This window comes from Pinus tabuliformis, chromosome J (genome assembly GCF_031772625.1).
Source record: "Pinus tabuliformis cultivar Carrire ecotype Pingquan chromosome J, CPIR1, whole genome shotgun sequence".
NCBI classification, from domain to species: domain Eukaryota; kingdom Viridiplantae; phylum Streptophyta; class Pinopsida; order Pinales; family Pinaceae; genus Pinus; species Pinus tabuliformis.
In genome coordinates, this window is record NC_142295.1 from 994,307,487 (window position 1) to 994,335,204 (window position 27,718).

Below are 27,718 nucleotides of genomic sequence, written 5' to 3' on the forward strand. Positions count from 1 at the left end.
AAAATTTAAATTTACCTAGGACGTAGAATTAATTAAATTTCTGGCTTAGGATTTTAATTAATTTTTGGCCAGAAAATTTAATTAATTAACTTGAGGGGATAAATTATTTTTCCAACCCTCAAGACACTTTATATCATAAGGGGGAAAACCCATCTGAAACAGACCTTCACAGACTACACATTTCTGCGACACAAATATAATCCAACAGACCAAACAATTTGTAATAAAATAACCTAACCAAATAGTTAAGATTATTCCCAAATCACTTTTACATAGACTCGATCTATAACACTAGGACTCGCCTAAGATCCTAGTGACAAAATACATTCTGGCTTTGGGGTAAGACTGAAGGAAAACTCTGCCGACCATCCGAGAATGGATCGGTGAGACAAAAAACCTCCCAGAATGTAGGTCGTCACCAAAAAATTAGGTTTACCTAGGCAATTACATACATGACATAGATCTGTTGAGATTATTTACATCATATACATGCAGAATGGGTTTACATTATAACATGAAGATCAGACTGATGATGATAGTTGGACGACATGGACACATCGATCAGACACTATCCCTTTTGCAAAAAAAGGGGGTGTACTGGTATGGGTCGTTGACACGTAGTGGTCAACAGGCAGTATGATGGATGGAAAAAACACATCTAGTACTATATATCTTGATTTGGTTACTTTGGAGGCATTATTGAGGCTGAGTGTATGAAGCAACAAGTATGGTTTATTATAAAGCCAGCTGGTTGAGGAAGCTCTTCTGTAAGCCATTCGAGCATGTGTTGATAATCATCGTTGTACGTTGCGTCATTCTTAAGTGAGACTCATTTTTCAGAAAAACCATGTTCCACGACAATTCCAAGTATTGGGCACCACTTTATTTTTGATACATTGGAGAGATACCAAGCTCCATCATTGTTGGTTGGATGAACAGATTTCTGTCATAGCCTCTTGGTAAGGTCAAGATTATCTTTTTTTTTGGAGAGGTTGGGAGTCGTGGAAGGACCCTCCCGTGAGGGTCATGCTTGAGTTGGACATTGAGCTCTGGGAGCTCCTGGGGGTTTGGGGACTTCTTGGAGATATGAGCGAAGAACATAGGGTGAGTGGTTCACCTTCCCCTACGGTTGATGATACATGCATAGGATGAGTGGTTCACCTTCTCCTATGGCATATGAGTAGGATAAGTGGTTCACCTTCTCCTATGGATACCACCGTGAAAGATGCATATAGGCATCTGTCGTTTGTCACATGTGGACATGTCGGTGGGATGTGGTTCATCCTTTCCCCACATGTAGGATGCTCATTCCCTACGATCGATGGTTGACATGTCAGTGGGATGTGGTTCATCCTTTCCCCACGTGTAGGATCCTTCCTACGATTGTTGGTTGGCATGCATGTAGGACGTGGTTCATCCTTTCCCTACTCTCGGTGGTTTGCATGTGTGTAGGATGTGGTTTATCCTTTCCCTATGATGGTTGTGATATGTGACTGTAGGATGCAATTCATCCTTTCCCTACGTGTGGTTGTGAGTAGGATGTGATTTATTCTTTCCCTGCTATTGCTCCAGTATCATCCTACCCATGTAGTCCGAGACACATGGGAAGTACCTCTCATCTGGCCAATGAGTTGGGAAAAGTGGATAGGGACCATAACACTACCGATGGACGCATCATGTACTGCCATACTCCCTATGTCTAGGATGCATGATGTTCAACAACTTGATCACTTGGGATCAAGTTCGATTGGGGTTCAACCCCTGGTTATTTGCACTGACTTTTGTCAGTGGAGAGTGACAAGGTCTTGTGACTCACAGTCGATCAATTCTTCTTTATTATCTATATCAGTGTTCAATAAAGATGAGATGAGATGCATAGATGGTTGATAATGAAAGGATGGCATGATAATGAGTGGATTGGCAGGTGTAATTCTCCCTAGTTGAGAGGGGTGTTAAAATTGGCAACTAGGGCCAAATTCCACTTTGGGCAGGTCTTTTGAAGAAGATAATTATGGCATTGAATTCCTCTTTTTGAGAGGACCAAAATCGACCTAAATATCATCAAATTTGGATAAGGAGAAATGGGTTTTTGAATTTATGCCCACTCATATGTAAATTATCAAGGTCAGCCTCACCTCTATGTAGGCTCATAAAGCCCAATCGTCATGTCTCTTGACCCTCACTAATTTGTATATATAGAGGTGTCCTCCCACCTCGTTTTGACACATCCAAGTGCATCATCCACACCTCTGAAATAGGACAGCGTGAGGCAAAGACGCAGGTGGCAAGGAGTCGAGTTTATGAAGAGGTTTGTCTCTGTTTAGGGTGCAGTTTCCTTGGGAGAGAGCAATAGTTCTAAGGCACAATGCGTGGAGGTTAGTAGGATTGTCTGGGCAGTGTATTTCTTGATTTTAGGTGCGAGTTTCTTGCCGGATGGAGCCACAATCAGAGGTATGCTTGTTGGGTATTTTTCTATGCTATTTGGTGTGGTGTATCTCTAATATAGGCCGTAGAAAGAGGGCTGCTACAACAACTAGTTGGTAAGCTGTTTAGAGGGTGTGAAGGCATGAATAAGCCCTTCTCTCTAGGTTGCATATGCCTAGGCTAGAGAGAAGTTAGGTCAATAATTCTTCCATGAGTTTGGGACTGTTTTATCTTGCCGTTGATTCAAGGTTGTTATTGGTGCGTTGAGGAGGAGCCTCATGCCCTAGATCTGTTTTTGGGTGCCTACAAATGGAAAGCCACAGTAATTGAGGAAGTGGAGAAAGAGGGATGTAGCAGGCTGCTAAGCCCTAACCAGTGACTAGAATTGCAGAGAAGAAGACATTAGTTCTTGGAGCATGTAAAGAATGCCAAAATTACAGATTGGTTGGGCCATCTTCTTGTCTAATGGCAATGTTATTAGATCTTCAATTGGCAAGACATTTTTATTGTACTCTCTTTCTCTGCTGAACATTTGATAATAATAATAAGAAGAATTGATCAAGGGTTTTCCCCATCTTGGGGTTTTTCCCTGGCTTGAGCTAGTTCCTGTGTTCTCTTGTCTTGGCTTGCCCTCTGCATTTATGTTGTATGTTCTTTCATCAATTATTGTTATAAGACAATGGTTAATGTGATTGCTAATGGATTAATGGAATTAATTATTGGATTATGAAGTAACTAACCTAAGCAAAGAACATTTTAACTCAAAATTAACATGTTTCCTTCCTTTTCTCTCTCTCTCTCTCTCTATATATATATATATATATATATATATTTTAGTGATTGGCAGAATCGGTAATGCATCGACTCTCGTACTTGTGTGACACGGGGTTGATCCCCGACGACTGCCACTATAACCTCCAGGTGCAACTGCACCGCCCCCAAGCACATCACATGGGTAATACGAGGTTTGAATATGTGACTTGCACAATGGCATGAACGCCTTAGCAGTACATTCGTTGGCCAATAAGTTGCACCCCTAGGGGCTCCTTCCTTTTCTATTTCATCTATCCCTTTCTTTTATTTTATATATAGCCTTCTTTTGTATAAAATGCATTATCAAAACTTCGCCCCTCTCTAAAAAACATTATAAAAACCCATATGTGATTAAGTTTTGAATGCATAGTGCAAATTTCCATGACGTAGTACACTCTTTCCCGTTCTGTGGAACTGAAATATTTTTGTCCTCCACCCTTCGTTAATAGTGCTACGTATATGCAAATTGCTCTATGTAAATCCTTCATGGCATGACGTGAATTTTTCCAGTCTATTGTCAGAAATTCCTGTCCCACTCCTTGTCAACCACGCTTCATGCGCTTTATCAACAAATGCCAAGGTTTACATAGAAACTAGTGTGGCGGGACATGAATTTCTTCCATTAGAAAACAATAATGTTTTCGTTTTGTGGTTTCTGTCAATCTCACCAACATATAAGCCATAACTATGAAATAGCATCGGGAAATAAGTCTTGTAGTGACGTGGCTTTTCTACTCCTCGTTTCACCACTTGGCACTCCCTGCCATGGGTCCCTATAGATCACTACCTTGTGTCAGTCATTTTCTAGTCATATCAACATACTAAAGCTCATTTTCTATCTACTTGGACCACATTTTCTTCCGCAACTTCAAGAATGGCTTTCGCTAAAATCTTGAAAATGTATTTGTTGGAAATACTGAGATTGGGGTGAATCAATATTTCACTCTTTTTACACAATTGGTTAGATTCCTTTAAACATTCAAATCATCAAAAACAAACATGAAACAATATCACATCATATAGACAATGCACAAAAGATTTTCTCTCAACAAAGATTCGTTATGTATGATTACATACAAGTTTATCAGCTGAACTGGAAGGAAGTACAAAAACTCCCCAAGGGTTTTACCAACAAGTGTTGGAAGGAAATAATTTTTCCCTAAGGCCTGAAGAGTTTTACAGATTGAATCTGAAGGAGTCTTCAGTCCCCTTGTACAATTTAACTTCCTTGCTCCACACTTCAACTTCTGCTACCTCAAACCAAGATTAAGACTAAGCTTGGGCTCCCATACCAGGGACAATGGCCTACATACAAATATATTCAATTAACAACTTCAACAATACCCAAACTACACACTAATGCCCCAACTTCAAGCAAATCAATTTTCCCACTCCAAATCTGGAAGATGCACAACATACCTCTGTTTCTTTGTTGATGAAGTATCACTGTCACTAGTATGTCTGCAATCTAAAGTTGATGTGATGCCTCTACTCAACCTCTGTTAGTACAAAGGTTGCAACTGAAACACTAGCTGAACATTCTCACTATTATACACCAAATGTATAGGCCTGTGCTTCAATAGAATAACTAGCAACAAATACAATTCTTCCACTACAGTATTCTGTTACAACATTCTTCACTAATAAAACCCTAGCTTGTCTTCATAGTAGCCATATAGTCTACAGATCACAAAACTAAGTCATGCCCCTAGGTTGATATCTAATGCACAATAGTTTGCTTGATGCTCTGCGTCACAAATACTAGTACCTTCTTATTACCGAAGATGAGAATCCTTTCTGTTAGAAAATCAGAAAGGTAAAAAGATTTTCTTATACAGATAATTACTTGTGAATCTTTTATCTTTATGTTCTTCGTTTATCTTTTAGTTCATAAAGCAATTATCAAAACAATAACACAAGGACAACAGATGTAGGCGGACAACCATGGAAAAGCTCCTATCTAGGGGAAAACCCAGTCAACAATTCTTCCTTCAATAGTTTCTCAAGATAATCCAAGACTCTAGACCCTGATAGAGATTCCCTCCACACCAAGTCAGCCCTCAATCCTTCTTGCAGATGACAGCCCTTCACAAGCAACTTCAACCTAGCAGCATCAGCAACAATTTCGACTCAGCAGCAGTAGCACTAGTAACTTCAACCAAACTTGGAGAACTTCGATCTCCCTCGATACACCTTAGAACAGGGTGAGAGTTGTCAAAAAATTTCGATCTTGAGGTTTACTATCTCCTTCCAAAAACTCACACTCCTTTCCAGCCCTTCCTCTAGCCCTTTCTCAATTTCACACTTTTCTAGTTTCTAGCTTCAAAAATCGAACTATGTGAGAGAGAATGAGATGCTCCAAAAGAATTCGAACTCCTTGTATTTATAGCCTTCTAGCGAGGTGAAATTAATTGTCTTGAGTCCGACTTGATCTCCATCAGGTCGATTTGGTGTGGAGGAGACTAAATTCATTTTTGACTCAAAAATAATTCTTCTTACATGATTCGAAAGCCCAAGAAGGGTCTCTTTAAATGTACAATGATCCTAATGACTCATAATAAATCTTAGAAGTCCTCAATGGTAGCTTTGACCTAAAACATGAGGACCCAAGCATGAAACCCATGCTTTAATAAGTCATAGAAATAATAATAAAATTATTTTCTTCATTCTTATGATAAGTACATCTCAAATACATTTATGAAGACCAAACCTAGTTACATATTTCAACACTTTCTGTCAGACTCCTTTAATTGTGTTGCAACTGCAAGATGTGATTTCAGACAATGACACCCTATTGCTCTTAAATGAAGAAACCCTCATTGCATATACATATCCTATTGATTGATTGATACCCTGAAGATGTACTGCCATTGGTTTGTTTACAATTCGAAGATGAAAGCCTTGCTTCTTACTATAGAACTGATCCCAGTCTTTCCAACTGCTAAAGGTGAAGATGAATTACCTCTGGCTTGATACAACTAAAGAAATATAACCTCCCTCTGTCTTTTGAGGATGAGTCTCTGTCTCTAGAATTTGGAGGTGTCACAAAATTTGTCTAGCACTAGTAATCACAAAGTGATATGCATTTTTTTGCAAGTATGAATCCTTTGCACAATTGGAAACCTTAGCAGTAATGTCCAATGAATTACCTCTAGCTTGATACAACTAAAGAAATATAACCTTCCTCTGTCTTCTGAGGATGAGTCTCTGTCTCTAGAATCTGGAGGTGTCACAAAATTTGTCTAGTACTAGTAGTCACAAAGTGATATGCAATTTTTTGCAAGTATGAATCCTTTGCACAATTGGAAACCTTAGCAGCTAATGTCCAATGACTTAAAAAAGATCCCAGGCTTGACTGCAAAATAGCTTTAGTTACCATCCACAACTGACCTCGGAGATGTCCTAAAAAACATGATTGGTCACAAACTAATATTTGCTCAAAACTTACCCTATTAGTGGACCGAAACTTCAGATATAGAATGAAAGTCAAACATCCTTACAATCGCTGCTAGATCATGCTTGTAGCCAATACTCTCATTCACAATTGTAGCAACAACCATAGTACACATAAACATCATGTACTAGATCCACTGTTTGAAACATCAGAAGTTGTATTCTAGATAAGATAAGATAAGATAAGATAATTTTATTAATGTCCAACAAATGACCATAAGAGGTCAACGAGACTGTTGGTTACAATGATTACATCATGCTAAGCCGGTGGACCGAACGGTGCCCTTTAACATTTCTTTTAAAAAGTAGAAAATACATCTATAATCTAAGTAAATGTAAATGTATAAGCTAGAAGCTCTCGACCTCGAAACAAAGCACTGCGATGAAGTAGAGAAGGAGAAGAAGAAGAAGGAGAAGAAAAGGCAGGGGTCTGTTGTCGAGATCCTACTCCTAACGTCTGAGGTCGAGAGAAGAAAACTAAGAGAAGCATGTCAAAGTCTGCTGTCCTGTGGGCATACTGGGCTGTCGTTCCTGTTGCCTGGAGGTTATAGGGCGCCTCCCAGGGGTGGATCCAATCTTGGAGCGTTGGTGCAGTCTGGTGGGTCGGTCCCCTCGGGACTGCATTGATCTGGTCTCAGTGTCTGTGGGTTGGTCAATGGTTGTTTTGGTGCCCCGCGCTGATGGTAGCACCCTAAAGAAGTCCGTGATCTTCTGCGTGGTGTCCGATCTGGTGGGGGGCTGAAGAAAACGGGCCCGAAATCTGAAGGCCTCCTGGAGATAAAGTGCAAGGCATCTCAGATCAACATATCTGAGGAAGCTGGTCAAAGTCTGAGAAGACCTGAAGAGACAATGGAAATGACCTTGAATCTCGTAGTAAGCAGGGCATCAGAAGATGAAGTGTCTCTATCTCTATCTCCTGTAAGTGACAGAGCTAGCAAATCCTATCTACCCTATTGATGTGGTGATCTGTCTCCACCCGGAGTCTGTGAGATCCAACTCTGAACTGCCTGAGGGGGATTCTAAGGGCATGCATCCAATGTTGGAACGTGTACTGGGGTCTGATGATGAGCCCATCCCTAATATCCAGGCAATGCTTTGCGTAGAAGGCCATTTTTGGACGCAACCCATTGGGAGGATTGGTCCATGTAATCTGAATGTATCGTTTGTAAATATCCTCCTTAATGATTTTATTTAGCTCTTATTGATTGGGGAGGAGGTGGCCTAGAGCATTCAGAGAGTACTGAAAAGGAGGGAGATGGTCAATCTGGATTCCTAAAGCCTCCAGAAGCTCTGTCACACCGGTGTACCAATATTTGGATCGGCTTGTTTGCATACGAGCGATGTTCTCCGAGGAGCAATATGCTAAATATGGGTATCCGTCACGACCCTTCCTCGCGTCTGCTAGGCCTCGGAACCTTTGCAAGACCGACACTAACCTGAATATCACCTCTAAGCGGAAAGGTTGAGCCCCGAACTCTGCTAGAATGATGTGCTGAGGAACTGTCTGCTTGCACCTAATGAAACGACGCAAAAGGAGGGTCTGGACCCGCTCCGCTGAGGCCCAATCTGACTCTAGGAGAGAGGGACCCCAAATCTCTGAGCCGTAAAGCATTGTGGGGAGAATCAAAGTGTCCATGATGCTCATTTTGGATGAGATGTCTTGGAAATGGTGCCGGAAACACTGCCTCTCCAGAAGGGCTAGGGAGCCATACCCTTTGTTGATCCGAGGCTGAAGGGCTGGCCGCAGGCTGAAGCGAGGCCCTGAGAACTGAACTCCCAAATATGTATAGGTGCTGACAATCTTGATCTCTTCTCCTTTAAATAGGAAGTGGAAGTCAGAGGTTTTCTTGACTCCATTGAAGACAATCACTTTGGTTTTACCCAAGTTCACAGTTAGATGCCTCCTGTCACAAAAAGCTGTGAGAGCATCCAACTGTCTCTGAAGGCCTTCTTGGGAGGAGGCAATAAGGGCAATATCGTCTGCAAAGAGGAGGATGGAAATTAGGACCTGGTGAAGAAGACACCCATTTGTATCCTGGATATGTTCCCGGAGAAGGGACTCAAGCTCATCGATATAGATCCCGAATAAAGTAGGAGAAAGGGGGCATCCTTGCTTGACTCCAATGGTGCTTCGGATGAAATCCGACATTCCTCCCACTGTGTAGAGACGGGCAAGGACGGCCTCATAGAGGCGCATGATAGTTGTTAGGAGAGTCGAGGAAATGCCAACCTCTCTTAGCATTTGGAAAAGATCTTCCCTCGGGATTGAGTCAAAGGCCTTCTGAAAGTCTACAAAGCAGCAGTACACTTTAGAGGATCGATACCTAGCCTCCTCGATCACTTCACGAAGAGTAAGGATGTGGTCGATCGTTTGGTGGTATGGGCGGAATCCTGCTTGGCCCTTGGCCCTGAGTTGTCTCTACTCAAGGAAATGGGAGAGTGTCCTATGGAGTGCTGTAGCATATAGCTTGGAGAATGTGTGCCCAACCATGATTGTCCAGTAGTTGTTGGGGTCAGAAGTAGGCCCTGACTTGTGGATTGGGTAGATAATGTGGTTGACCAACCATCCGGAAATCCATCCCAAACCACCTGGTTGAAAAGGTCCACCAGATATCCTACTAGGGGGCGAAGTCCATGCTTGAAGAATTCTGCCTATAAGCCTTCTTCGTCTGCTGCCCTACTGCTATTCATTGTCCATATTGCCTCTCTGATATCTTCGTCAGAGAAAAGGTGGTAGGAGGTGGGGGGGGGGAACTAACCTGAATCAGAGGCTGCCCAGGAATGTCATATAGCTGGGAGGTGTGAGAGAAAATTGAGGCAGGATCAAGGTCGACTGGGGTAGGTGAGCGCTGGGAAAGGATGGTCCCCTAGAAATCTTTAGGGGAGCGAAGGAGGAGAGTAGAAAGAACCTGTCTCCTATGGGCAATGAAAAGGCGCTTCTTGCGGCGAAGGAGGCGACGGTAGGCTGAACAGAGGTCTGGGTATGTTGGTAAGGAGTTCCGGAATGCGTGTCGGAGGTCCTAATGCATAGACTTGCATTCCTGGTCATACCATTTATTCATAGGGAAATTTCCCAGTTTGCGGGAGGTGGTGGTGGTACGGGTAGAATGGGGGAAGGATTGGAGCGCAGCTTCCCAGATTGCATATGAGAGGCACTGGTATTTGTCCTTGGTGGAGCTGAGAGAGGCAAAATGGGACTCCGATGGGAGTGTCTGTCTGAGGATAGAGGAGAAGAGATCAGGGTCACCCTCCTCAAATCAGAAGGTGGTCTTGGGAGGGTTGCGGGGAAGAGTAGGAGATGGATTCGGGAGGTTAAACTACAGAGAGAGTGAGAGAAGTGCATGATCTGCGAGAGGGATGGGGGTGATCGAGAAATTTTTGATGTAAGGGAGGAGATCTGGGTTTGCAATAACGTAGTCAACCACACTTGCTCCGCCTCCAAATGGTCTGCAGGTAAAGAAGTGCGAGGATGGGAAGCATGGTAGGCCATTCAGAATTACCAACTCATGAGATTCTCCCAACTGTAGTAGATATCTCCCATAGGCTGTGGTGGGTCCCAAGTAATCCTCGGAGGTCCGGTGCATGCTGATCGTGGTCAGGTCAATCCCCCGAGTGCAAAATATATCCTTTGTCCGGTCGTGCATAGGCATCTGGAGGTCTTTGGTCCGGGCATTGAAGTCCCCCGTGAGAATGACGTCCCCTACTGCTGAAAACCTGGTGATGTTAGAGTACAGGTCTGTAAAAGGGTCTCCGTTTGAGCTATTGTGAATAGCGTAGGAAGACGAGATAGGTGGGAAGTAACAGACTGCGACATAAATGTCTCTCGGAGGTGATGTTCTGGCTTTGATCTGAATCCACATGAATCTGGCATATTCATCGGTCGCGACCACCAATACTCTGCTCCTAAGGCTATCATGGACGAGGCAAGCAACACCTCCTGATCCCCTGACACCTCCTGAACTCCGTGTCTCCTGTCGGCAAATTGCAGTCCATTGGTATCCAGTAATGTCGGGGAGAGGTCGGACTGGGCTCGCATCAGTCTCGGTAACCAGGAGAATGTTTGCTGAGCTAAGGGCTTCATAAAGTAGGCCTGGTGAAGACCAGAAGGAGCCATTGCCATTCCAGCAGTGAACCGAGAGATCTGTGCCCTGCCTCCTCTCCGCTCGGGCCCGTCATTTGGAGCTATCTGAACGGGATGTCCATCCTGGGGGGAAGGTGTCCCGAATAACTGCCTGAAGGTTTCTAATCACTACCCATTTCCCTGCCTGTCTTGCTGCTGCAACTTGTTCCCTAGCTTGTTTCAATTCAGCTACTTGAGCTCTTGTGAGGTCTTCATCCAAAAACACTTTATTCGGAAGAGAGAATAGCTTCCGCTTGGCTTGGAGTACCTGAAGTCTATCCAAGGAGTCACGGAACCTGAGGAAGAGGGTAGAGTCCTGCCCTATCCAGGCTTTGTCCAAGGTTATGTCTAGTATGTCGAGAGTGTCGCCTAGAAACCTGTTCCCCAGTTCCATTGGGTCCGCTGAGGGGGGAGGTGTAGGGAGTCCTCTTACCTTAAGATTTAATTCTCTTGCTCGTCGGGTTCTTTCCTCCACAAGCTTTGCCTGCACTACTTCCTCCACTGCTATGAGCGGAGGGGCCTTGTCCTTTCCTTTGACCACCTGTGCCCATGTGCTGATATGCAACTCCGTTTCCTGTTTAAAGGACATTTGTTGGGATCTAATTTCCTCCTGTTTGTTTTTAAGATCTCTGATCTCTGCCTGTAAAATCTCGTCGGAATTCTGCCCCGCACTTTGTTCTCGGTATTCCTGCAGTGTTTTTCTGATAGATGCATTGTCTCCCTCTACCGATAGAATTCTGTTTGACAAGGTGCCAATGTCGGCTCGCAGCTCGCGATTTTCCACCTCTAGGTGTTCCATTTTCCTCATAATTTGTCTAATTTGGGATGTCCAGAAAGCAAAATCTGTTTCTAATGCAATATCGGTGGGGTTGTATACATTCTCATTTTTGTTGTGACACTGCTGTAAGTACTTCAACGGACCTCTGTTGTTGAAATCTTTGGACAGTGGCGTTTCGGCTTCCCCGGGATCTTTGTTGTGTTGCTGCTCTTCATCATCAGAAACAATATTTCCAGCCCCCATTTTGAAAGATTGCCTTGATTACTGAGACCTCACCTTTGTGATACCCAAACAGTGGTCTCACTGTGACTGTTAGAGAATAGATCAAAACCCTAACAACTTCTTGACAGTTATGTGTGCTAAAGCTTAGAACATTAGTGGAGATGTCTTCATCGCATGGTCAATATTGATCTCATACAATATTTTAATTAAGTGCCACATCCGTCTTGAACTATATATTTATATGCACACTATTATTCAAATCACACTCCAGGTTGGTGGATGATACAACACATAGGTATACATATGTGCTTAAAGCCTTTAATCGCACTCTCTATTCACAAGCTTCATACACGTCGTCAAATGTCCAGTGTACAAATCGCACACAGCGTAGCTTCTTTAATTCATTGTAGACACAAGTCCATAAACTTTGTATTTTCTCCTCTGTTGCACAACATCTATGTCGTTGCATAGTCACATATCATGATTCACAATCATTGAATCTCGACCCCATGAACATGATAATAGACTCACGTCAGATCATACACCAACAATTAAAACATAGACAAAGTCATACCTAGGATAGAAGCACCAATATTGTCATACACTAGATTGATGTGTTTACTGAAACAGGGATACACCTTCAATTGACAAGTCACACATCGAACCATAGACCATACTCAGGTATTGCGCATTGTATTGATGCCAAATATAGCACAGACCACAAGCTATGACCATAGTCGATGCTGCTTCATTGCATCAGATCTATGATATCCCTTGCGCATAGACTTCACTACATCATTACTCTTGCGTAGAGAATACTTTAGAGGTCTTCAATGAAACTCAAATGGAACCTTGTCAAGGTTCCCTGGATTAAATACAAAATTGCGTCCATAAAAGATAACCAGAGATGTATTTACCAATAAAGGCCCCTGAGGTGTCCTATAAAGTTAGCGAATGCCACAGATGTGCCCTAGAAGAGGGCCGCAAGCATAGTTAAGAGGCTGCAAATTATTCCTTCTGACTAGTGCGAATACCACCAGCAAAAGGAGAAAGAATCCAATAAATCCCATAAAACCAAATAAAAAATGTAGCCTAGAAACCCTTGCCAAAAGCCTTATGGTCAGAGATTCAATGGTCCTCAAGCCAAAGGTGATTTCAGAAAATTACTATAGATCAATGTTCAATTCACGTATTGGAGAGATAACGGGTCTCTCTTTTTATAGTGAAGGATAGGCCTTTCATGAGAGGCAACCGACCTAACTTTAGGAGGGAACATTTAATTTCCTCCAAAATTCGAATTTGAGCCAAAACCCCTTATTGCTTTTAATTTTAAAATAAATTTTCATAAGCAATCTTTTGCCATAAAAAAAACTCTTAATGAAGAGCCACATCATCAACTTGTTTGGGGCTTTTGACCACAAGTTGAGTGCATCATCTTTGAACCAATGTTTTAAAACTCCGACTCCAACTCGGAAACGACCAGGGTTGACTCCGACTCCGACTCCGACTCCGACTCGGTATTGACTCAGTTAGTTTGATTTCAATGACTCGGTCGTTGTAAAAAATACGTTTAATATTTTTTTTTTTTATTTATAAAAAAAAACATAATTTCAAAGATTTTCATTCATGTTTCCAAACACAAAGCTTTAGAATATAGATAGAAGACAACATATGATCAAAGTAGGTTAATGAATATATCCATTATATCAAAATGGCACCCAATGCACTGTCCAATACATACATGATGATGATATAGAGAATCAAAGATCAAAACAAAAACACATAACGAAGGAGGCAACAGGCTAGAAATGGCCTCTACAACAAAAGTAAACTGTGAAACATCACCAGTCACTAGTGACCACTGCCCAGTACTATTGGCTACTGCTAGAGGAGCCAACATCATCTGGATTCTGGCTCAAATTCTGAATCAGAGTCAGACAGGGAAACCCATGGCTCTTCCTCATCATCATCTTCAACTGCAACTGTAGTAGTGGTAGCACTAGCAGGTTGTGCAGCCGCTGCACACTAAGATAGATGAGATATGCGCTTTCGTCGTGGCTGAGTAGAGGAAGCGCCTGCAACTGGAGGACTTGGGGCTGGGCCTGAGGCTAGTACAAGTGGATCTGCATTCAATTGAACATTTTCTTCAAGTGATGCCACCACCTATAAATCCAAATCAAGATCCTCATCAGAATCAAACTCTGCTGGATGACTCTCCACTACCCAATCTGATGTTGGATCAATATCTTCCAACACAATGGGATCTAAATCAGGTCTTTTGTTCAGCAATTGGTTGCGTCTGAGCCGAAGGTTATATTGGACATAGACTAGATCGTTTAACCATTTTTGATCCAAACAATTTCTCTTATTCGTGTGAATCCTCTCAAAGACAGACCAATTGCGCTCGCACCTAGTAGCATTGCAAGTTTGACTCAAAATACGAATTGCAAACTTCCGCAATTGAGGACAATGGCTACCAAAAGCCTCCCACCATTGTGCTGCAAAAAACATAGTAGTGTAATGAGTTAGCTCAACAAATTATATCGAACTTTCAAATTATAAACAATTTAACAAAATATTTATTAGGAATTTGAAAATTGAAATTTTTGTTTACCTGCCTCATCTGCTTCCCTTGCAATCTTTGCTAGGTTCTTCCCAAACATACTAGTGGCTTTGCTGAAGGTTGTGATTTGTCGATGTATCTCCAGTTGATCACACTCCAATGGGATCATGCGATCAATGTAGTCAATCAATCCATCTCTAACCTCCCCACTCAAAGCGCCTGCTGCCTGAGCTTTATAATGATACCGTGGGTTCAAAAAATACCCAGCTGCATGTATAAGGCGATGGAGTTGATTGTTCCATCTTTCATCAATGATTGCCCAAATGGGCCCATACTTAGCCACTTTATCCTTGTGTGCCCTCTTTATTTGCTCCTTTGCTAGATCCATAGCCTCATAAATGAAGCCCATAGCCAATGTTTCCCCATCCACCAACTGCAACACCTTAACCAGTGGCTCAACAACCTTCACAATCTTTGTTGCCTTTCTCCAAAATATTTCTTCATTAGCTTTCTTTTTCAATTCTTTGCCGTCCTGTTTGAGAGACCACTGACTTTGATTCCATTCATCATTGGAAAATATCTTTTGCAAGTTTCTATGTTGTGAAAGCATAGATTGCAATGTCAAAAAATGAGTTGCAAATCTAGTGATGGTAGACCTAATAATATCCTTGCCCCCTGTGTGTCTCCTCATCAGGCTCAAAATCCATGAATGGTTGTAGATAAATTTTGATATGCTTTTGGCATGATCTACAGTGTTTTTGACCCAATCTAATCTGCCAATATCCTCAAGCATGAGGTCTATGCAATGTGCAACACATGGGGTCCAAAAGATGGTTTTATGTTTTTCCTCTAACAGTTTACCATCAATGACATAGTTAGAGGCATTATCTGTGATGACTTGAACAACATTAGCCACCCCCACCTCCTCAACGACCTCATCCAATAGCTGAAACAACAATTGTCCAACTTTCACCTTATCAGATGCATCAACTGATTTTAGAAACATGGTTCTTTGTGGGCAGAAGATAAGAAAGTTTATGATGGTACGGTTCCTTTGATTAGTCCATCCATTTGACATGATGGTACATCCTGTTCTTGCCCATGAGTCTTTGAAATCTTTCAAATACTCATTAATGGAGGAAATTTCTTTCTGCAAACGATACCCCCTTATCTCATGCATAGTAGGGCCTTTGAAGCCTTTTCCAGCAGCAAATATGGCATCAAACATAGGCTCATAATATGGTGAACAAGAAGCATTGAAGGGGATATCAGCATCATACCACCATCTACATATGTAATCACAAGCAATCTCCCTTAATTCTTTCTTCCAATGGTCATCTAAAGTGGGCTGCAAAGTTCTAACTTCTACTAGCTTTAGGACCATGTGCATCTGATGGAGAGGAGGGTGTGGCAGTGAATTAAATTTTGATATTCATATCACCCTTATTTTTCATTTTACCCTTACCCTTTTCTTGAATAGACTCCAAAGAGGGAGGAACATATCGGAAGGGGTTGGATGCATCAGTATAAGGGATAGAAGAAGAACCCTCAAAATCAAAATGGGGGTTGGTAGCCCTCATTTTTTGTATATTCCTCTTGCTCCCAATTTTAGCCTCTATTTATTTTTGCCTAAATTTTTCTTTTAAACTTCTCAAAGCTATTTAACAACTCCTTCCTAATCTCCCCAATTTGTGGTGATTCACATGGAGTAATTTGGCCTCTAATCCCTGCTAAGTGTTGTTTCAACCTATTAATGCCCCTAGGACCATCCTTAATTTTTCTATGGCAAAATTTGCAATGCATCTGACTATCAACCATTTCAACATATGCCCAAGCAACATCTTTCACTCTAGGTGCCATTTTTTGACTTGGAAATGAAATGAAAAAATCTGAAAATGAAAACAAAAAAAAATAGCATTGCTTCAATGTTCATTTCTTTCACAAAAAACACTCTTTTCAATTTCCAGATTTGCACAAAAAAATAAATAAGCAAAAACAGATTTTTAGAAGTGAAAAAAAATACCTCTAGGCACAAACTGCCTCCTCAAAGTTGCTCCAACAAACCAACTCCTCAATGTTGCTCCAATGGCTGCCCAAGAAGCTCCTCACTCCTGCTCCAATGCTTGCCCAAGACTCCTCACTGCTGCTCCAAAAACAAACTCCACAACTCTTCACAAACTCCTCACAAATTCTCACTCAAATGCAATGAGATGGCTGTGAGGAAATGAGAGGGGTTGGGTAGGTTTTATAGGGTTTGGGAGAGGGAAATGGACCCCAAAGAACCCAAAGGCACATAAGAATGGGCTTTGGGGTCCCCAAAAAACCAAACAGAAAAAAAACAGAAAAAAAAAAAAAAAAAAATATTGCGCCTTTCGGCTGCACCCATCGAGCCAACTAAGTTGGCTCGGACTCGGCCTAGCTGGCCAGGTTGTTACCCAGCAACCCAACTGGCCGAACCAAGCTAGCCACTGAGTCGACCCAGTCATGCATTGGCTCGGTCTGACTCAACTGTTTTGGAGTCGGTTCGGCCGAATTTTAAAACAATGCTTTGAACAAACATATCTTTCAAACCGAGAGGGCTCTCGTGGCATGCCACAAACGATCAGAATCGACATGACAAGGAGAAATCAACAAAGGTGGTTTTGTCATGAAAAGACATGATTTGCCATGTCATTTTGGTCAACAGAGGTAGGGCATCTTCCAAGGGATCCAAATCCTAGAGCTAGGGTTTCACCAATGCATCATCTCATCCATGGGTGCAAGCATACTGAGGAAATCAACGATAACATACTCAACAATATTCAAAGGTCTTCTTGTGTTTTGGTGCATCAACTACCTTAAAAGATAATGCCATTTTGGGGCAATAAACCAACAGATTAATTAGCGACCTATGACTCATATATGACCAAGTTACCAACCATCTGATAAAATTGTGCACTTTGTTTCTTTCCAAGACTCTTTGATCTTTAACAATTTTCTTGTCACCCTTTCTTTTGACCTCTTGAGATGAGTGGTCCTTATTGTCTTAGAACTGAGAGGTACATATCCTTTTCTAAAATCTGCAATCATCTTACATGCGTTCGTAAAATAAGGGCTTTTGGACACATTATATGGGATTTGTAACTTCAAAAAAGATGTCAGCCATATCATCATCAGCTTCTTGCTTTTGTATGAGCTTCCAAAGAGAGCTTAATATTGCTGTCCCACTTGATTTCATTGGTTGAGATGAACTTCTAGTTTCGACCATGTTTGAAGAAAATGAGGAAAAGGGGCTATAATTCATTGAAATCTTTATTTGAGTGCATCGTCTTTTGTTTTCTTTCACCTTCTCGGCTTTCTTCATTCTGTCATAATCCTTTTCAAGTATCTCCTTGAGTTCTACAAAGACATTTTTGTAGCCTTTAACACCACCTCTTTTACCATTACTAATAGAAAGTAGGTGGTCCATCACTTCTGTTAAAGACCCAACAAACTCAACATTACATAATTTGCATTTTAGATGTCTCTCATGGACCCATTCAATTTATCCACATGTTTGCATCCCTCTCTTTGTTGTTGATTTTGGAGGTGCCATGGCAAATGTTTTTACATCACTAAACATATATGAATAACTCTATAGGCTATAGGCTATGTAATTGTTTCACCCCCTTTGCCTATTCAAAAATTAGCCATCACTTGTAATATAAAGGTTTCCAACACTGAGAACAGTCAATATTACAAAAGTTTCCAGCATAGAGAATGGGAAATATTACAAAAGTTTCTAGCACAAAGAACATACAATATTCCTACAACAACAGATACCAAAGCAAATAATGATTGTTTGTTGCTTCAATTTTGATTATTGTCATGTTCTTTTCATATATCACTGTTTGTTGGTTTAGTAAATGTTAGTTTCCTAATGCTCTGTCATCTGCACATGCAAATATGTGCAATGTTGAATTCTTGGATTTATAGTGTAACATTGTAAAGTATGTATCACATGGATGAAAACTGTTTGATGTTGGCAGAGAATTGGTATCCTAGTAATCTGTGCATGACGTTTAAATCTATAGTGACACAGAGGCTATAGGCAATTATGATTCATGAATGCTAATTGGGAATTCAATTGAAATCAAATAGGCTCAGAAATCACCTCAGGCTTGATGCTCAAACCCCTTGCTGAATTTGAAAAAGTTCACAATGGCCATGGCTAAATGCTCCTTCGGGTGAAGATGGAGTGCTATGCCTGTCATTGTTCGAAGTCTGAACTTTGTGTTCACCTATAGGCTGAGCAATGGTTCGATGGAGCGGTGTCAATGGTCGTGACTCACCTCATACTTGTGGCTGTGCGACAAACTTGTGCTGTAGAAGCATGTGGCTAGCTTGTCACCTGTGCAATGGAGGCCCAAGTGGTGATGGCTTATAATATATACAACTCACTCTTCAAATGTGGCGGTGATGGCCTGAGTGATGGGCTTATACTCAATGTTAATCTTCAAACACAGCGGTGACGGTTAACTTATACTCAATGTTAATGCCCTCCATTTTTTTCTTTTTAGCAAAATCCTTAAATCAACCTCATGAAAGACCCTTAATTGAATCTCATGGCCATTTTAAAAAAATTTGCTTTGAAATCCATCTTTAGGTTCAAAATAGGGAGTAGTTTCAGGTTTGTTTAGGTTTGACTTGAGGTTTGTCTTTGAGATTCAACAAACTTGAACCTTTTTTTTCGAGGTCCAATGAATTTCAAACCTCAAGGTTCAAATTCGGTGAATTCTATGATGTAGGTTATATATAGCAACAAATGCAACTTAAGGGTGGTGGGATCCTCACCTTGTGTTAAAGGAGATAATCTTTTTCTTTTTGTTAATTTTTTTGTTGTATATTTTTATGAGGTTGTGCCCTCGTGTGATCCTCGTTGAATTTGGCCATATTGCAGGTTAGTTGTATTGAAATCCGAGTCCTGTATGAAATATATCGTTTTTCTACATGATAAATATACCCAAAATGTTATTTTAGTTACTTGTGGAAACACAATAATGGATGAACTCAATTTCTCTGAGTGCCATAATTTTCAACATGTTTTTGTAGTAATTACCTTATGTGAAAGTAGTGAAATTGAAGTGAAAATTGGGTTTAGGGTTTCTCTTCATGTGCTAGCCTTTGTTTGTATTATTTAGAAATTTCTGAATCTTGGCTTCACTCCTCTATCTATATGTTGAGGGCTTCCCATCTTTCTTTTTTGCAATGTGGTGATGGATATCATCTACAGGTATTGGGTGCAATGTTTAATACTTTTGGTCATTATGTCGTGAAGTGTTCTATAGTCTAGTATGGGGGAGATGTCATGTAACGTAATGCTACATTAGAAAATTACAAAATAAATCAAGAGTATCAATTATCCAACTAAAATATACATGCACATTGTGTGGGTGGTGAGGTTTTCTGAGGCACTAGCTACTTTCTATAGGTAATTTTTGTTTTTAGAATTTCACTTAAAAAGAAGTCCCTCACTCTACTGAGATTCGTCTCTTGGCTTTGTTTTGGATGGTAGCATTCGATAATGCCCTGAATCCCTGGACATAATTCTGGCCTGTGGGTTATGTGTCCTCTCTTTGGGTTCGTAGCTTCTGCTTGGATCCGGTGACAATTGATGGATCTGTTCTCTTAGAGTTTCCGTGCAAATCGGATGATGGATGGCCTGGATATGTAATCCTTCGACCCAGGCTGCCACTAGGGTAAACCCTAGCCTCAACAACACTCATCTTCTTCATTGTATCACCAATAATAAGTTAATAAAATTTATCTAATATTGTTTTATCTGCAAGGCTAATTATTTGAAAAACAATATTCGTTTAGAAAAAAAATCTATATTTAAAATTTATTGTGATGCATATAATAGTATTCTTAAAAAATACAATTTATATCGATCAAAATCTTTTATTTTTTTGACTCCAAGGGTGTAGTATGATTAAATATATAAATTCTTTTATAATTTGAAAACCAACACAGATCCATCTTATTCCTGAATCCATTATGTGTCGAGAGGGATCAAATCTCGAGGTGCAAACCTTTCCTCAAATTTTCCACTCTAAAAGAGGTTTACACCTTGAGAGATTTGATCCCTCTCAATGCTTGATAGATCTAGGATTCTAGGGTTAACATGGATCTAAGGCTGGTGGGTTTCAATTTTAGTGCGTCCATTTTGTGGTTTGTGGGTATCGGCTTCATATCTTCAGTTGTAGACATAGTGGGTATCTACTATCAGGAAAATTTCTAGTATTGGCTGCAATTCCTTTTGGCTTGTGGGTATCGACATTGAGTATGGGCTTCATGCCTTCTAGCACAGGGATCAACTTTAGAGCTTCTATTGGCATCATGGGTATTAAGTATTGGCTTCCTGGTCGTCGGTGTGGGAATTATGCTGCTTCTATTCTCCTACCTATGTATATATAATTAGCAATATTATCCACGTTTTACCATTTTACAATTGTATTGACTTTTTCCAGTAATAATTAGTAGTATTAATAATAATAATAATAAAATAATATAATTTAAGTAATGAGTTTAAAAATCACTACCATGAGTAATTTGTAATATTATAATTTTCATGTTAATATTGGTAGTTAGTAATAATAATAATAATACTAGTAATTAATTTGTATGTATGAGATGTACACCACTGTATCGAAGTTGTATTGGGTTTTTTTTAATACAAGTTTGTCTGTACTGAACCATATTTGTACTTGTATATATATTCGAATTTGGTAAATATGCCCCAAGTACAATGAGTGTCCCATTCCATCAGGGGATGTCCAAAAGTACCTTTCTTGTGTCCTTCGTAAGGTAGGCATGGGCTTGGTGCAAAGAAATTTAATAGTGCTGAATCACTTCAAAATGTTCTATGTCTATTGAGCTTGTTGCATGACCTTCGTGAGCTCCCACATTAGAAATATGAGCCCCAAATATTTAACTTCTTCCTTCAAATTCAAGAATAAGCCCATTTGACGGGGTCAAAGTAACAGACTTGATTCTGGCGAGCAAGATTCTGTCATGCAATTTGACATAGGATACTGCGGGACAGAGAGGAGTAGGCTGAATTATCTCGGTGAAAAATTGAAAGATTCTGAAGATTGGACACACTGTTCTTTGGATAGATGGGTCCTAGAAGGTTCTTTGATGAATTGATATCTTAGTAATGATGTACAGTATGCACCTAATGTTCCATCTCAACTGAAATATTGTACGTAAGGTTGATGCAAAAAGCGATAAAGTCTAAGGATGTTATGATTTTGACATGGAAGTCAATTTTGATATTCTAGCAGTAAAAATACTTTCTAAGATTGTCTTGATTTTGGAAATGTGCTTGGCTTACCCTTGTTTCTTCCTATAGTTCTGTCTTTAGTCCTTTGTAAGAGGGTCATAGTAACAACCCCTTTGTGTGGTCCCAAATGGGGACTGGATAATCTCTTTCACACTTTTCATTGCACCTCTTTCGCCAAATGAAGCCAAATTGCATTTTGGTTTTACTATTCCGGAATTTTAAGCCCATCTTCTCAAGATATTTCCCGAACCTTTTTATTTTCTTTGCACTATATGTTTAGTATTTGCCGCTTGATATTTGTTTTATCAATGGGAAAAATATGACCCACATTGTAGGAATTAGATCTGGTGATCTTTCTGGTTTGATTATGATTACTGAATTTGAAAATTGGTTTTCAAGAACAGGTGGGAGAAGACTCATGCACTTCTTATTGAGGGTGGTCTGACCTATGCAGCCATCAGGAACTCAGTTGCAAATTCTGTAATTGATTTTCGAGATTATGTGATCCAGTTGTTTGAGATTCTTGAGGTAGAGACTCCATTGCCATTGTGTATAATTGTCCTGAAGTATATTTGCAATTTGTTGTTTAAGGCTGATCATAAATTAGAATTTTGACAATTGTAATTTGGATGTCTTCTACTCAACGAGGAAAGTTTATTTGCAGAAAAATGGGGTACCTGTTCTTATATTTTCAGCAGGTCTTGCAGACATTATTGAAGAGGTAATCTGATATGCATAATTTCATATTCATATTTTTAAACTAGAAATGTTAGCTGGAAATACTTAATGAATTATTTATTTCCTTTGGTGTCTAACTCAACCTCTGGGGAGTTTGTGGATATGGTTTTTTCATGTTTGATAGGAAAAATATCATTGCACATGTACAACTTAATGTGAAAACAACCTGTGGCCAGGTTATGCGGCAGAAACTTAAAAGAAATTTCAAGAATATAGAGGTGGTTTCAAATCGTATGGTCTTCGATGACAATGGAAATCTCACTGGGTTTAGAGGTACATATCTAGCAATTTTAGGTGATACTAACCTGTCTGATTAATGTTTCAATTTATAGATTGATGCAAGAAGTAGCTTGCTAAAAGGTGAAAACTGTGTCTCCACGCAAAAGCTGAATAAATATGTTGATTTTCTTGTGGTATGCCATATCGACCAATATACTAACTGTTCACGAAGTCTGGAAATTTAACTCGATATAACTAAAGTTACACTTTAAATTTAATGTCTGTTTGAGTCAACCTATTTTAACCAAGCACACTGTAATCAGTCATCACGTGTGACTTCATTTCTCCAATTAATATCTTGCATCATACAATAGATAGGCAAAGGATAGGGTAATCAAATTAATTTTGAGGTTCAAATTTTATGATATGAACTTGTATACATATTCTTAGAATTATCTCTATAATGCATTCTAATCAAATTTTTCTCATTGACATAATCCACCCTTTTTTAGTGTTATGTTTAATTGTTTCCTTTGCTTGATTGTAACAGTAAAACAGAACTTTGTGACTTTAATCTGGCTTCTCTGCATATCAATTTTTTGTATTAGCTTGTAATGCAAATGATCGGATCACCTTACAGGCAAGACAATTCACGTCTTAAATAAGAATGAACATGCCCTTGAAATGGCTGCCCCCATTCATGAAAACTTGGGCAGCAGTGATGTGCCTGATGACAGTGGTGCTTCTGGTGTGAGGAATAGAACAAATGTCCTGCTACTCGGGGATCACATTGGAGATCTTGGCATGTCTGATGGCTTGGAATTTGAGAATCGTATCTCAATTGCATTTTTGTAGGTTTTATTTATCTTAATTGTGGAATTCCATTGGCATGGTTATTTGATATAGTTATCAGTTGTTTGGCTTTTAGCAACTCTTCCTTCTTGTTCAGTGAATTGTTTGTAACCTGTATGTTCAGGAATGACAACGTTGAGGAATGGATGGAAACTTACAAGCAGGCTTTTGACATTGTCTTACCGGTAGGCTTTAGCGTGGTAAAATGTGATTTTGCTGTTGTTATTATTATACTGCATTGGTTTGGTCTTCCTGGAATATTTCACTATCAGCCTTTATGATTGTTTGACTGTAGAATGATGCCTCCATGCGGGAAGTAGTGGATCTTGTTCATGAATTATTTTCGTAAATTCACTGGGAATTTCAGCTTGCACAGTCTGCAAACCAAGTGAAGATCTATTTGTCAAATCTCAGGTGAGGCTTTTTGTGAGCTAGGTCATGGCAGCCAGAATGAGAAATTCCTACACTGAAATCAATTATATGTTACTGTTTGAGGTTAGGTCTATATATAGCAGTTGAATCTCTGACGTCAATGTTCACCCATGCCTTCCATTTTAATTCCCACCGTATTGCAATTTCAGATTGGCAATGTTGAAAACTAACCTGGACCGTGGACTCGATGGAGTTAAACATTATTGCAACAAATGTTGAGGATACATTAGGAAGGGTATTTTTTACGAGAATGTCTTGTGAACACGCCAATTATTTTTTTTAGGAGAATATCTGGTAAACATGCCAATTTTTCATCGGCCTTCTATTATTTAAGCCCTTAAACTTGAATCTGAACAAATAAAAACAAAACATTAGTCTGTGTATATTTTGGTGTTGGAAAAATCTTATTCTTCGTTGATACCTTGTTTTTCTACATTATTGGTTATACACACCTGATAATGAGGCATGGGTATTCAAAAATAATGTTTTGGGGAATAGGTGTTGCAGAGTAAATCAGGAAATGCAAGTCCGAAGATGATCACGTCTTGTGTTATGAATGTCATGAATGTCGTGTAATAAACAGAGCCACCACTGCATAAGCTATGCAGGGAATAGGGAAAGCTTTTCCCTTATGACAAGTAATGCTGTACAAGATAGTGGATAAGAAAATTGAGTTTCCTCATTTTGTAATCACTATTGAAACATTGGGCAATTGCTTTTGTCATTGAACTGACCTAGGTTCCGTGAATACTTGATTAGTTCAACTTATTTTGAAGTTGTGCTGTTGATATCCTCACCTTTCATGTATTCAAATAAAAAATAATGGCAGATATGTCATGTAGTTAGCAATTTGGTTAATGTGATGTTAATTTGGATTACATCCAAGTCTCTCATGTTTGAGACAAATACTTGTGGGAAATGTCCCATAAAAAATCAAATTACATCCAAATCTCTCATGTTGGAGATGAATATTAGTAGGAAATATATCTCTCTCTCACACACACACAGTCACATATACATATATATATACATAAGAAAGTTCTCATGATTGGTCATCAGCGATGACCCTCCATGCTCTTTAAATAGATATCATGGACCAATTGTGTGCTAAGCCACAGATCAATAGCCTTTAGTATTGAAGAGAATATGAGCTGTCAAATCACTCTATGTCTAGAAAATATTATGACTATCGGATTAAAATGCAACTAATGCATACTAAAGAAACACACTTTTACATAATAGACTTATTGGACCAAGTTGAACTTAATGAACTCCTAAGTGTCTAAATTCCCTAACATCCCCCCTTGATGACAACTTAGGATAGGATTGAAGGATTAACGAATATGACACTATAGGAGAAGGAATGAGGCATTAAAGCCTATCCCCCTTTAATGACAAATTTCTAAATTCCTTTCATTGACCAAAGCTAGAAAACTTTGCCTCTGTAAGACACTGTGAAAATGTATACAACTTCATCAATTGTTGGGCAAAAGAGCACTTCAATAACTTGGTCAAGAATGAGCTTTTTGATGAAGTGCAATTATAGCTCATTGTGTTAGTTGCATTGATGTTGAACTGATGTTTGGTGAGCTTGATGGCACTTTGATTGTCACATTAGAGGGTGGTTAGATGCTACTATTGGAATCCAAACTCTGAAAGGATCTGCTGAAGCCACAAGACTGATTAACTTGTATTAACCCCTACTCGATGCTTTGCTTCTGGTAAAGACAGAGTAATAGCCCTTTGCTTCTTGCAAGCTCAAGTGACAAGTTTGGAACCAAGACTGAAATATAACTTGGTATACTTCTGATCATTGGGGTCGTTTGTCCAATTTGAATCAGTGAAAGCAATCAAGGAGTCCCCCCTAAACCATGATGTATCCGAAAATGCATTGTACCTCAAATATACAGAATTATCCTTTTTGTTGCTTTCCAATGACTTTCATGGGGTGTTTGCATATCTGGGCAGTAAGAACAATAACAAAGGAAATATCATGATGGTATGAGTCAAATATAAGAGGCTGATAACTAACTAATGGTACAAAGTGTCATCAACTTTGGGTGTAGTGCAGGTGGGAGCAAGTTCGACTCTAGACTAGAAGGGAGAAGGGGCTAGTTTACAATCTTTGTTGGGAATGTAGCAAAGAAGCTTACATCCATACTTAGATTGGGAAAGCGAAATTCATTCCTTGGTTTGCAATACTTGGAAGCTAAGAAATAATGCAAATAGCATAAGCTTGTCATTTGAAACTTTTTCCTAACTCTTGATTTCACACGGGATAAAAATTTAGGGTCACTGCCAATGAGGATAAGGTCATCAACAAAAAGAGAAAGGATTATGATATGGATTCCTACTTTCTTGGCATAGACATTGAGGTTAGAATGCATTTAAAGAAGCCAATGTCAAGAAGAAAGCTATCCATTTTTGCATACCAAGCTCGAGGTGCTTGTTTAAGACCATAGGGAGTTTCCTTAGGTTGTTCCACGTAGGTTTCTTCTTGTAGGTCCCCATGCAAGATGACATGTTTTGGACCTCCCATCCATGTGAGGTAGCAATGGCTAGAAAAAGATAGATGGAATTCGTTTTTAGGCCACAGGGAAAAGGTTTTGTTATAGTCAATTCCTTCAACTTGAGAGAATCCTTCAACAACTTATTGGACCTCATGTCTTTCGATACTTCTATATGATGCATACTTAGTTCTATACACCCATTTACATCTGACAAATTTCTTCCTTTCGAAGAGGGACAAGTTCCCAAGTATCGTTTGCCAACAAGGAACACTATTCAAATTCATTGTTGTTTCCCAATTTGGATGGCCTGAAGCTTTTGCTAATGTTTCTAGATCACGAGTCTTTGAATCTTGAGCCAAAAGAGAGGAGGCTTGTTGGAACTGCAAATGAGTATGATGTTGATATGTAGGATCATCAACAAGATCACCGACTATTTCTCGTGTCGAACAAACCAATTTGGGAAATTGTGGTGTTATCATATTCAAATGACTCATTTAGAGGAAGGTGAGCAGGCGAAGGTGGATTTCCATCATAACTGTCATCATCTGAAGAAGAATCCATAAAAGTAATAGAGGGTGACACAAATGCTGAAGATGGTAGAAACACGAAAAATGGCTTGCAAATCAAGGCGGGCACAGCTGTCAAATTTGGCTCTCTGACCAATATATTTTTATCAAATTTAACATCTATTCTAATGATTATTTCATTAGAATGATGTTAAAGAAGTCTATAGCCTTTTACATTTTCATAATATCCAACAAAAATACACTTCTCACTTTTAGATCGTAAAGCTTTCCTTTTCTCATCTCGAATGTGTACCCATGCTACACTATCAAATACATAAAAGTGGCTTATGTTTGGCTTGATTTTAGTGGATGCTTCTTCCAACGGTATGATTTTAAAAACCTTTGTGGGAATGCAATTTACTATGTAATTTGCATAATTGATTACTTCTACCCAATAATGAAGACTTAATCCTTTAGATTGAATCATATAATTAGCCATTTCCTTTAATGTACAATTCTCTATTTCAACAACACCATTTTGTTGTGGTGTATTTTTTCCTTAAGAAAGGAGTTGTTAATTTTGGGTATGTTCTATGCTGGAGCAATTTATTTAATTTCTTTTCCATATTAGCAATCACATCAGCATAAAGTAAATTGCAGATAGAACATAAATATAAATCGCAGAAGACAAGCCAAGACAAGAGGACACAAGATGTGGCGCAAGCCAGGGACAAACCCCACAATGAGTGGGGAAACCCTTTGATCAAATCTTCTTTTATCTTCAA

General features: G+C 39.7%; 1 protein-coding gene across 4 annotated transcripts in view; it reads left to right on the forward strand.

Annotated features, from left to right (window-relative positions):
- LOC149230181 (uncharacterized) overlaps window positions 1–24,300 on the forward strand; it is a 105,191-nt gene extending 80,891 nt beyond the window's left edge. For 2 of the 4 annotated variants that reach the window (XM_089376006.1, XM_089376007.1), the window contains 7 exons: window positions 22,081–22,204; window positions 22,330–22,397; window positions 22,539–22,687; window positions 23,274–23,484; window positions 23,610–23,670; window positions 23,781–23,899; window positions 24,067–24,300. In XM_089376006.1, coding sequence (XP_089232132.1) covers window positions 22,081–22,204; window positions 22,330–22,397; window positions 22,539–22,687; window positions 23,274–23,484; window positions 23,610–23,670; window positions 23,781–23,834 — 667 coding nt within the window. In that variant the 3' untranslated portion in view covers window positions 23,835–23,899; window positions 24,067–24,300. Of the gene's footprint in view, window positions 1–22,080; window positions 22,205–22,329; window positions 22,398–22,538; window positions 22,688–23,273; window positions 23,485–23,609; window positions 23,671–23,780 lie in introns of all 4 variants that reach the window. The other 2 variants (XM_089376009.1, XM_089376008.1) reach the window with 2 other exon arrangements.
- The last annotated feature ends 3,418 nt before the right edge of the window (window positions 24,301–27,718 follow it).